At 39.4% G+C, this 10,729-nt stretch overlaps 2 protein-coding genes across 5 annotated transcripts; one reads left to right on the forward strand and one right to left on the reverse strand.

Moving 5' to 3' along the window:
* The first annotated feature begins 2,119 nt into the window (after positions 1 to 2,119).
* LOC121753617 (crooked neck-like protein 1) lies at positions 2,120 to 5,780 on the forward strand. The gene is made up of 7 exons (XM_042148836.1): positions 2,120 to 3,392; positions 3,492 to 3,557; positions 4,069 to 4,213; positions 4,301 to 4,519; positions 4,624 to 4,822; positions 4,936 to 5,131; positions 5,464 to 5,780. Exons 1-7 carry the CDS (start codon positions 2,236 to 2,238, stop codon positions 5,576 to 5,578), a joined length of 2,097 nt encoding a protein of 698 aa, XP_042004770.1. The 5' UTR covers positions 2,120 to 2,235; the 3' UTR covers positions 5,579 to 5,780.
* A 350-nt stretch (positions 5,781 to 6,130) lies between these two features.
* On the reverse strand, positions 6,131 to 10,729 carry LOC121755964 (leucine-rich repeat receptor protein kinase HPCA1-like). 4 transcript variants are annotated; one of them, XM_042151414.1, is made up of 19 exons: positions 10,510 to 10,728; positions 10,163 to 10,283; positions 10,026 to 10,097; positions 9,879 to 9,953; positions 9,737 to 9,808; positions 9,506 to 9,667; positions 9,344 to 9,418; positions 9,204 to 9,275; positions 9,031 to 9,102; positions 8,887 to 8,955; positions 8,739 to 8,813; positions 8,589 to 8,660; positions 8,376 to 8,513; positions 7,806 to 8,287; positions 7,577 to 7,738; positions 7,361 to 7,497; positions 7,070 to 7,289; positions 6,759 to 7,000; positions 6,131 to 6,690 (listed from the first exon to the last, which is right to left on the reverse strand). In XM_042151414.1, exons 1-19 carry the CDS (start codon positions 10,589 to 10,591, stop codon positions 6,235 to 6,237), a joined length of 2,856 nt encoding a protein of 951 aa, XP_042007348.1. In that variant the 5' UTR covers positions 10,592 to 10,728; the 3' UTR covers positions 6,131 to 6,234. The 4 variants fall into 4 exon arrangements, with proteins under 4 accessions (XP_042007348.1, XP_042007347.1, XP_042007346.1 ...); XM_042151413.1 differs by having other exon boundaries at positions 8,376 to 8,660; positions 9,204 to 9,245; positions 10,510 to 10,729; XM_042151412.1 differs by having other exon boundaries at positions 8,376 to 8,660; positions 10,510 to 10,729.

The raw sequence follows: 10,729 nt of genomic DNA on the forward strand, positions 1-10,729 counted from the left end.
AATGTCGAACTTGTCAGCTTGTTGGGAACCACCTCCCCTACCCCCACCTTGTTGCATTTCAGCGAGTAGCATGACGGTCCTATGATCTTCTTCTATCTACAAATATTATATAAGTTGAAGTTATAACTTATAAGTATGAACGCAAAAAAAATTATGAACTCAATTGTATGAAATTATGAAATATGAATTGGAAAAATATTTTTTCATTTTTTACTTGCATGCGTTCAGCCTGCACTCGGGAAACCTCTTCCATAATTTCTCGACGACTAGGTCGCCTTGATTTTGTGGGACGACTAGTACTTTGATCTTGGGCAATTCCCTTGCCCCGATCACTACGACCCGATCCACCACGAGAAGAAGACATAGTGATAAATGAAAGTAGTATGGATGGAATATGTATGGAGTATATAACTGTATAAGTGATGAATTACGAGCACAAAAACAAATATAGTAGTAAGTAGAAACTAGTAAACAACTTGAGCAATTCAACAGAATGAGGAGAGAATAGAGAAATTGAGATTGAGAAGAGAAATTCTTGTTAACACAAGAATGGGGTGAGGAGAAATGAAGGGGAAGTGGGGTATTTATAGGAGTAAAATTGGAAGAAATAAAAAAAAGAAAAAATTTCAAATTTCAAATTTCGGCCGAATCGGCGGTTTACCGCCTGAACCGGCGGTTTTTCCACAAAACCGGCGGTTTAGTCCACGGTTTTCCGACACAAAACCGCCGGTTTCTGACCGTTTAGCATGCCTATGCGCCGCAACATGGCCCTATCCCTGAAAAGTTCCCGGAACCGGTGGAAACCGGTTTGAACCGGCGTTTCTGACGAAAACCACCGATTTTCATCATAAACCGGCGGTTTTCATCAGAAACCGGCGGTTTTCGTCAGAAACCGCCGGTTTTTCTGCTCCCTACTCTGAAACCCTACAAACCTACCCCGGAGTTAGCCGTTTGAACCGTTGAACCAGCGGTTCAAACCGCCGAACCGCCAGTTCACGTTTCATGATTTCGCCGACCTTGAACCGGCCCGTGTTAACCGGCAACCCGACGGACGGTTCAAACTGCCGGTTCCGGTTCATGAACCGGCGGGCCCGAACCGGCGGTTAACCGCCGGGCCGGTTCGGTTTGTGCACGTCTGGGTTTGGTTCATCTTACCAAATGTATGATAGAATTTAAGATTATGAAAGTGTATTTTATAAATTTCAATAATAATATATATAATTGTGATAAAAAATAATCACATCTTATTTCAAAAACTAAGATGAAATTATAGTATTTTTCCTTAGATAATCATGATCAACTGTTCAGATTATGACACAACAAATCTTTAAAATTTATTTTATGCAACAAGAGTATATTGCAAAATCAAATTTTTGGTAGTTACTGAATAATCAATGCTATAAATGCAATATATAATAAGGAGATAATCCAAACAAGAATGCATGATTAACCAAAAAACACTGAGGATCATTATTAGGCAGTTTTAGGTCATATTATAAAATTCAGGTTTGATGTCATATTAAGATCATTTTAGGTCATCATTTGTAATATATTTCCCTCACTTTCTAAAAACATTTTTTTGTAATATATTGTTATCTTCTTCATTCAGACGGGCGGCCATTTATTTCTTCCGTAAACTTTTTGATTTCCAGATCCAGCTCAGCCCTTTCTATCGTTATTCTTTTTTATTTAAGCCCTCTCCCCTCTCTTAGTCCGTCACAATCTGCACTCTTTTTTAAATATTAATCTCTCTAAATCCTCAATCTTATTATTCTTCTTTGTTACTAAAAATTTAAAATAATTTTGAAAAATATACCTTCGTCCCTGAAAGTTTTGTCTCATTTTTTCATTTTCGTCCGTCCCATAAAATTTATTACATTTATTCCACTAGTTCAATCCTATTTTATTATAAAAATAATATATAAAAATAAGATACACATTTTACTAATTTTTTTAACTAATATTTCATTAATTTTTTAAAATTCGTGCCTAATAAAGATAGACAATATTAATGTTTATAAAAAATCTGTACTATATGTGTATTGATTTTTTTTGTTTTCCAGATTTACTAATTTTATATGTATTTTATTTTATATTTCAATTAATGATATGTACTCCATTGATATTTCAAAGATTTCATCGAACATAAACCCTAGCTAGTTGGCTTTGGATTTGAGTGATTTTCATTTTCTTATAGCCCTAATTCTCTCATAACCGGAATCCTCTGAATCAGCCATGGCGAACTCCAGAGAAGCCGACCCCAATCTGGGGTATTTGACGAAGAAAGAAACGGAGGTGAAGCTGCCCCGACCTACCCGCGTCAAGAACAAGACGCCTGCTTCGATTCAAATCACTGCCGAGCAAATCCTTCGCGAAGCTAGAGAACGCCAGGAGGCTGAAATCCGCCCCCCAAAGCAGAAAATCACCGACTCCACCGAGCTCGGAGATTACCGCCTCCGCAAACGCAAGGAATTCGAAGATTTGATTCGGAGAGTGCGTTGGAACAAGAGCGTCTGGGTGAAGTATGCGAAATGGGAAGAATCTCAGAAGGATTTCGCCCGATCTCGCTCAGTGTGGGAGCGCGCGCTCGAGGTGGATTACAGAGACCACACACTCTGGCTCAAGTATGCTGATTTTGAGATGAAGAATAAGTTTGTCAATCACGCTCGGAATGTGTGGGATCGTGCAACCCAGTTGCTGCCGAGGGTTGATCAGCTTTGGTACAAGTACATCCACATGGAGGAGGTTTTGGGGAATGTGGCTGCTGCTAGGCAGATTTTTGAGAGGTGGATGAAGTGGATGCCTGATCAGCAAGGATGGCTCTCCTATATAAAGTTCGAGCTTAGGTATAGTGAGGTCGAGAGGGCTAGAGAGATTTTTGAGCGCTTTGTCGACTGTCACCCCAAGGTCAGTGCTTGGATTCGGTTTGCTAAGTTTGAGATGAAAAATGGGGAGATAGCGCGTGCCAGGAACTGTTACGAGAGGGCTGTTAATAAGCTGGGAGATGATGAGGAGGCAGAGGAGTTGTTTGTGGCTTTTGCTGAGTTTGAAGAGAAATGTAAGGAGACAGAAAGAGCTAGATGCATATATAAGTTTGCACTGGATCATATTCCAAAGGGGCGGGCAGAAGAGCTGTACAAGAAGTTTGTAGCCTTCGAGAAGCAATATGGCGACAGGGAAGGAATTGAGGATGCTATTGTTGGAAAGAGGAGGTTTCAGTATGAGGATGACATCAGGAAGAATCCTCTTAATTATGACGTATGGTTTGATTATATTCGTCTTGAAGAGAGCTGTGGTAATAGGCAGAGGATCGAGGATGTGTATGAGAGGGCAATAACAAATCTGCCTCCTGCTCAGGAGAAGCGCTACTGGCAGCGATACATATACATGTGGTAAGAATGCTTTAACCTTACATGAGCATGCCCGTATTGTATGTTGATCAAAGGGCTTGGCTGAGAGTCATATCTGTTTTGAATTTGTGATATTTTCAGGATTAATTATGTTTTGTATGAGGAGCTTGATGCCCAGGATGTTGACCGAACAAGAGAGATATATAAGTAAGATCCCTTGATTGTGTCTGTGCTATTTATGAAATTGTTAATTGAGTGTATGATCCCATTTCTATTATCCATATAAGTTGATGTTATAAAAGAGTTCATTGAGTTTATTATCCCTTATATTTTCACCCAATCACCCTCCTGGATTGATGACAACAGTTAAAATACATGGACATGTTTGTTGTACATTCACTTTTAAGTTTACTGTCTATGCTGTCTTGGAAGCTTGATTAGCGGAAATACGATTCAGAATATACATGCATTTCACTTGGCTATGTGACAAACTCCCCTGAAGCTGTAGGACATAGTATATGAATTGTATGTAACCAATATTCAGGGAAAAGTTTGTTTGTATTGGATGTATTGTAAGCTTGATTAAGCTCGTTCTGAGAAATTCAGTAATAAAGTTGCCAGTATGTTTATAATTTTGCTTTAACCGTGGTCGTTGTATTATGTGGATAGCTTTTAATGATTCTGGTTCCTGATCCGGATACATTTTTGAACTGAGCAGCTTGTGCCTGAAGATGATTCCTCATGAGAAGTTTTCTTTTGCAAAGATTTGGCTGATGACCGCACAGTTTGAAATACGCCAATTAAATGTTGACCGGGCTCGGAAAATATTGGGGTCAGCAATTGGTATGGCTCCCAAAGATAAGGCATGCTACAAATTCCATATTCTTTATTTGGTTCATGCTCTGGCATATTCCTCGGACTGCACCCTAAATGTATCATATTGCAAACAGATCTTCAAGAAGTACATTGAGATAGAGCTACAACTTGGCAACATAGAGCGGTGCAGGAAACTCTACGAAAAGTACTTGGAGTGGTCTCCCGAGAACTGTTATGCATGGAGCAAGTATGCTGAATTGGAGAGGTCCTTGTCAGAAACTGAACGTGCCCGAGCTCTTTTTGAGCTTGCAATTGACCAACCTGCTCTAGATATGCCAGAGTTACTATGGAAGGTATGCAATTTATTCATATTGAAAACATTGCCTGTGTTTGATATAAATGAATCCCTAGTGAGTTGACTGGGTATGTATTTTGATCTTCTCCCTATTTGAAACAGGCATATATTGATTTTGAAATTTCTGAATCCGAGTACAGAAGAACTAGAGATCTTTACGAGAGGCTACTGGACAGGACTAAACACCTGAAGGTGTGGATAAGTTATGCCAAGTTTGAGGCTTCTGCTATGGATGAGGTCCTTCAGGGCTCAGAGTTGTCTGAAAGTGAATATAAGAAAAAGTGCCTTCAGCGGGCCAGAGGTAAGAAATTGCAATGATCTTGAGTAAATTTTTTGAATGATCTTTTCTACTAACATCAATGCCTAAGTTGTATCATTATCATGAATCTGATCTCACTTTCTCTCTTTCATCAGGTGTATTTGAGAAAGCCCTTAGCTATTTTAGAACTTCTGCCCCTGAGTTGAAAGAGGAAAGAGCAATGCTTTTGGAAGAATGGTTGAACACAGAAAAAAGTTTTGGTGAGCTTGGTAATGTGGAGTTGGTTACTTCCAAGCTTCCAAAGAAACTAAAGAAGAGACGGCATATTGAAACTGAGGATGGTCCAGCTGGGTATGTATTTAATTTATCTTTTCAGTTCTTTTTTTTATTTCTGAATATTGCTGATCTATCTGTAGCTCTGTACTTGGCCTTCTCTCTCTTTAAAAAAAAGAAAAATTGATATGGTGTACTTATCCTTGTTTTGTGACATGGAAAATCATATCGCTGCAGCCGCATGTTTACTGGCTGCTTGGGTTTGTTAGCACTTGAGAGTTATTGATTTCTTCACCTAAATTAGGTTTTGATTGTTACTTGTATGAATATTTCTCCGAATTGGAATGCTTTTTGTTAATGGTTTGATTTTATTCGAATGTCAGAAATTCTGATGTTTTGATATGGTGCAGTTATGAGGAGTATATCGACTACCTATTCCCAGAAGAAACACAGACCACAAATCTCAAAATTTTGGAAGCGGCGTACAAGTGGAAGAAGCAGAAGGTTGTTTCTGACGATGATTAGTTGGGTAACGCCGCAGTGGCCATTTGATCTTGTTAATATTGTCATTGACATTTCTGTCTGTATGTATGGCAATTTGCCGATGTACACAAGATTCTTAAGCTGCAAAGACGAATTTTGAAATTAATCTGTTTCCAAACTATTTTGGATTGAGTTTTTATTGGATATGGGAAAATAGGAAAGTACCTCAACTTTATCTCTAGCATTTTTTGAGTATTCTTTTTCCTTATTCTCATAATTGTTATAATTTCTGTTTAGTTGTGTTTTGTATTGTACTTCCTGCATCCTCAAAATATCCTATATGAGAGAATGACATGAATTTTAAGAAATGTAGGTGACTTTTACGTGGTCGTGTATGGAGTATAATGAAGTTGGATATGTTTCAGGTGATATATTGTGTGGTACTACTAATAAAATGAATTATGATTATTTTGTGGATGGAGGAAGTAGGACTGTAGGAGTATTATTTAGTTTGAGGGTAAATTTTTGTGAAAAAAATTTGAATTGAAAATGATGATTTGGCAGGAAAAATGGAAAAAAACTCATATCATAAAAGGTTTGAACAGTTTCATCCCCCATTTACAAGAAGAATGTCTTAACATAAATACACGTTTGTACATGAAAGCAGAGAAAGATACACGTATACTCCTATGTTTGTTCTATTTGGATTCTGACCCACTGTATGAAAGCAGGCTCTCATTAGCATAAGGATCCTTGGATCCTTTACTAGTTCCTTCATAGTTGTCTGATGTTGATGCAGATTCATTACTTGGATTCAGCCCTGCAAGATCCATGATCTTCTCTATCTCTTTCACCACCTCACTCATGTTCGGCCTACTACTCCCCGACTCCTCGACACACCTCAGCGCCATCTCAACGAACCTCTCCACGCTCCCTGGCGCCATGTTGGACGCCACTATGGGGTCCAGCATGGCCTCCAGGTTGTACAAGTTCTTGCTCTTGTCCAGCGCCTTCTTGATCTCCCTCACGATGTATTTCCCCTTCGCGATGGGGGTCCTAGACGTCAGAAGCTCCAGCATCACCACTCCAAAGCTGTAGACGTCACTCTTCTCGGTCAGCTGCTGCGTCATGTAGTACTCGGGGTCCAAGTAACCCTAGACAAAGAAACCAAATGCTCACAATCTTGAAGTTAGTCAAAATTTGAAATGTACATGATATTCACCATTGTGCCTTTGACATTAGTGGTGAGATGACTCTTGTCCTGTTCAGACATTGGCTTACACTTTGAGAGACCAAAATCTGCTACTTTGGCATTCAAACGATGATCCAATAAGATGTTGTTTGATTTGATATCTCTATGTATGACGGGAGGGTTTGCTTCCTCGTGCAAATAGTGCACACCTCTCCCTGCCCCGAGTGCTATTTTCAGCCTTCTGCTCCAATCCAACCTGATCCCCGTTTTCCCTGCAACTCGAATCGAACCATCAGACCTCTAAACGTAAAGGAAAGAAACCTACATCAATCATCATCTACCTGTGAGACTGTTCTTCAACGTTCCGTTGGTGATGTACTCGTAGACCAGCATCTGTTCTCCCTTGTCGAAGCAAAAACCGACCAAACCAACGACATTTTTGTGATGAACCCTTGAGAGAAGCTCAATCTCAGTCTTGAACTCCAATGCCCCCTGTGTTGACCCTTGCTGAGCTCTTTTTATTGCAACTAGCTGCCCATTCACAAGTGTTCCTCTATACACCTAACCAAAATTAATACAAACATCAAATCTTCATTTTTGAGCAATGAAGTAAAATCATGAAACAAGCATACCTTTCCATAACCACCACTTCCAATCTCATTGCTTGTAGAGAAGTTGTTGGTGAATTTCTTGATTTCCTCGAACGTGAAGCTTCTGCCTCCTTTCAGCTGTGGGACTCCGCCACTGTCTGTTTTGGGGTCCCATGATCCTGCAAGAACCAACTCACCAAGACTGTCATATTCATATACATACCCTATGTATGGGGATGTGTATATATGTTAACATACCAAATGGATCACTCCTTTTGGAAGCTGATTTGGCTATTTTCTTCTGACGGAATGCATAAACTCCGGCCACCAGCAGCAACAGAAGCAGAACGAATGCACCAAGTGTGGCTCCTATAATGACACCCGTGCTTATACTTGATTTATGCGAACCTGCAGTGTATCCTGCCATCCCAAACAATGCATTCTTAGCATGCATGTATGCCATGATCAATTTTGTGTTACTGTTTACCTGCAAAGTATTGGTATGCGTTTCCGTGGAAAACAAAGGGTCCAAACTCATGTGGGGGCTTGAAAGTCTGATTACTTAGCATGAAGCCTATTCTTTCAATCCCTGTCCAGTTGAAGTAAAGCTGACTGTAGGGGAAGATATCAAGATGCAACTGAAAATAGCCAACGGAATCCTTCACCGGACTAGATAGTGAAACTGAGTCCACTGGTTGGTTGTGAGACTTGAATGATTTCATCAGTGCTTGCTCAAGTGATTCATAGACACTATTGTTCCCGTAGTTGGAGAAGGAGGGAGCCCGGAAGGTTAAGGTGCCCGAGTAAGGATATGCACATTGGCAGGTTGGGCTCAGAATCTGATACTTGCTGCATTGAAGAGGTGTGCAGTTTTGCTGTGGCGATGTGTATGTGTCATTAGACCGGTCGTTAGAGATGGTGCAGTAGTCCTCTGTGATCCCTTCTTCACATATTGGATTTCCAACAAGTCTGAGTTCAATTTTTTTAAAAAATCTTATCAGTCGAAATTATTGGTAAAAACAAGAACAAGATAGCAGTCACTAGTAGAGATGCTTACATAATTTCAACAGTACTATAATCATCACTTGCAGGGAATGCATCAATGAAGTTGTTCTGCAGATCGATCAGCTTCAGCTGGTTGTTGCGGTTGGAGCCAATAGTCAACGTGCCGTTTATTTGATTTCTCCTCAATACGCTAATACGGTACAAAAGAAAAGTTGCATAATTTTCCCATACAAAGCCTAAATTATGCAAGTAGTATGATACTAACACAGTTTGCAGCTGAGAAAGGCTAAACAATGAATCAGGCAGTTCCCCTCTAATGTGTGTATTCTCCATTATCCTGTAAAATTCAACATACTGTCATTGTATCATCACGCAAGGAAAGAAATGATCGACATCAAAATTCAGAGAAACGTACAATGAAGTCAAGTACTGCAGAGATGAGAACCATGGTGGAACATCTGTTGCTTCAAAAGAGTTATTGCTCAAGTCCCTGCATTACCATATACACTGTTACAACACGGGTACGTTGATCATTGAGAACATAATTGAACAGGCAGACGTACGCGTAGTTGAGGGAATCCATGGAAGTGAGGTTGGGCAGAGGTCCTGTCAGCTTGTTGTTTTCCAAGTGCCTGCAAAGGCTCGTTCAGATGGATATTTTCGATGCTAATACACACACGAACCATGAAAAGCAACGATTTACATACAGTGTTTGGACACTACTGAGGTTGTTGAGGTTGCCCGGAACAGCTCCAATCAACAAGTTCCTATCAAGGCGTCTGTTCGCCACCAAGATTTATACTTTTTTTTACTAATTTTCATCAGAAACTATATATTGTATATGCTGTAGAAAATGGGATATTATTGTTAGTTTACTTACATAACCTCCAAACTTCGTACTAGCCCCAACGTGGTAGGAATTCTGCCAGTAAACCGGTTGTTTTCGAGAAGTCTGCTCTAGATAAGCAAAGTTTCATAAAGTTCCACAAGAGTTGGAACCTTTTTATTTTTGGTACTTACAAATGCTTAAGAGTTAACTCTGAGGTAAATAGCTGAGATGGTATTTCGCCCGACAATAGATTCCCTCCAAAATGGCTGCATTGTTTTTGGTTGAGTTAAAAGGCTCTTTCAAGCTAACCAAATAAAAAAAGTTTCAACAGCAGAAGGTGATGATGGACATACAAATGCTTAGTAGTGACAAGCATATCAAGACCTGGCGTGCTTCCCTTGGAGACGGGGATGCTCCCAGTGAGCTTGTTATCAGCTATATCAAGCCAAAAAAGATTCGGTATATTACCAATGGAAGCCGGTATTTGACCAACGAAGTTGTTCAAGTTGAGAGACCTACAAAGATGAGGATTGTCAGTTTTCAACTAATCCTAGAGTTGTAAACATGATGACATATATGCTCACAGGTAAACCAGCTTTTGTAGGGATCCGATTGAGGGTGGTATCTGACCGCTAAATCCACAACCTACGACAATCCTGCAATACGTATAGATAAAGAATAGTGTCCCCAAATAAGAGATGTCATAAAATATATGGCATTTCTTACAAGCTGGTCAAGTTATTCAAATTTCCTATTGATGAAGGGAGCTCTCCTGTGATGCCTTTGTTATAGGAAAGATCCCTATATATGCAAAGAAATTGATGATCAGAATATGAATTAGTATGTAGAACAAATCTGGACAAGAAAACTTACAAAATCTGCAACTCAGATAGTTTTTCAATGTCTGATGCTAGCTGACCACTTAGATTTAAGCTTGCTAAAGTTCTGAAACAGAATAGTATGAACATGTTAGGTATTTTTCAATGGTTATTAAAGAAGCTAGTAATTACATGGATTGAACTCGATCGTTTGTGCAGGTGATCCCGTCCCAACCACTCCCGCATGGATCAGCGCCATTCCAGTTAGGTGGGTGGTTATCCCAGTTAGACATCAAGGCCTTCAGAGCAACAACTGCATACCATTTCATATATAATTTTGTTGAAGAAGCAATGTTTATAATCATCAAAAAGTGCTCACCATTGCAACTCCACAAATTTATGATGAAGAGAAACTATTTTTGCAATCTCAACACTTGATGTTAGCAATATTATACATAAAAGAAAAAAAGTAGTAGTAGTTGTTTATGTGAATTAGCTAATACAGTAAAAAAACTGGAGATAAAAAATATAGAACTTACAATCGTTTGTATTCGTCAAAGCTACTACACCAAGAAGTGGAAGGAAAGAGAGGAGACAAGAGAGATGAATTGGCCAAAGCATGATTGGTTATCAACAAACTGCAAAAGTGGAGGAACAAAGCTTCAACTGTTTGCTAAAAAAATTTCTACAGATTGAGATTGAGATTGAGTTTAGTAGTAGTAGTATCTAAGCTGTGCATTGATAAGATTGAAGCCAAAT

Source organism: Salvia splendens, chromosome 11 (genome assembly GCF_004379255.2).
Source record: "Salvia splendens isolate huo1 chromosome 11, SspV2, whole genome shotgun sequence".
Lineage (NCBI taxonomy): Eukaryota > Viridiplantae > Streptophyta > Magnoliopsida > Lamiales > Lamiaceae > Salvia > Salvia splendens.

Bases quoted from the DNA above. Each gene is read 5' to 3' on its own strand.
- LOC121755964 (XM_042151412.1), bottom strand. From the start codon at position 10,591: ATGCTTTGGCCAATTCATCTCTCTTGTCTCCTCTCTTTCCTTCCACTT. The intron at 8,288-8,375 runs GTAAGCATCTCT...AATTGAACTCAG, and splicing joins TATAGTACTGTTGAAATTAT to ACTTGTTGGAAATCCAATAT. The intron at 7,739-7,805 runs GTAAACAGTAAC...TTGGGATGGCAG, and splicing joins CGCATACCAATACTTTGCAG to GATACACTGCAGGTTCGCAT.
- LOC121753617 (XM_042148836.1), top strand. From the start codon at position 2,236: ATGGCGAACTCCAGAGAAGCCGACCCCAATCTGGGGTATTTGACGAAG. The intron at 3,393-3,491 runs GTAAGAATGCTT...TGATATTTTCAG, and splicing joins CAGCGATACATATACATGTG to GATTAATTATGTTTTGTATG. The intron at 4,823-4,935 runs GTAAGAAATTGC...CTCTTTCATCAG, and splicing joins GTGCCTTCAGCGGGCCAGAG to GTGTATTTGAGAAAGCCCTT.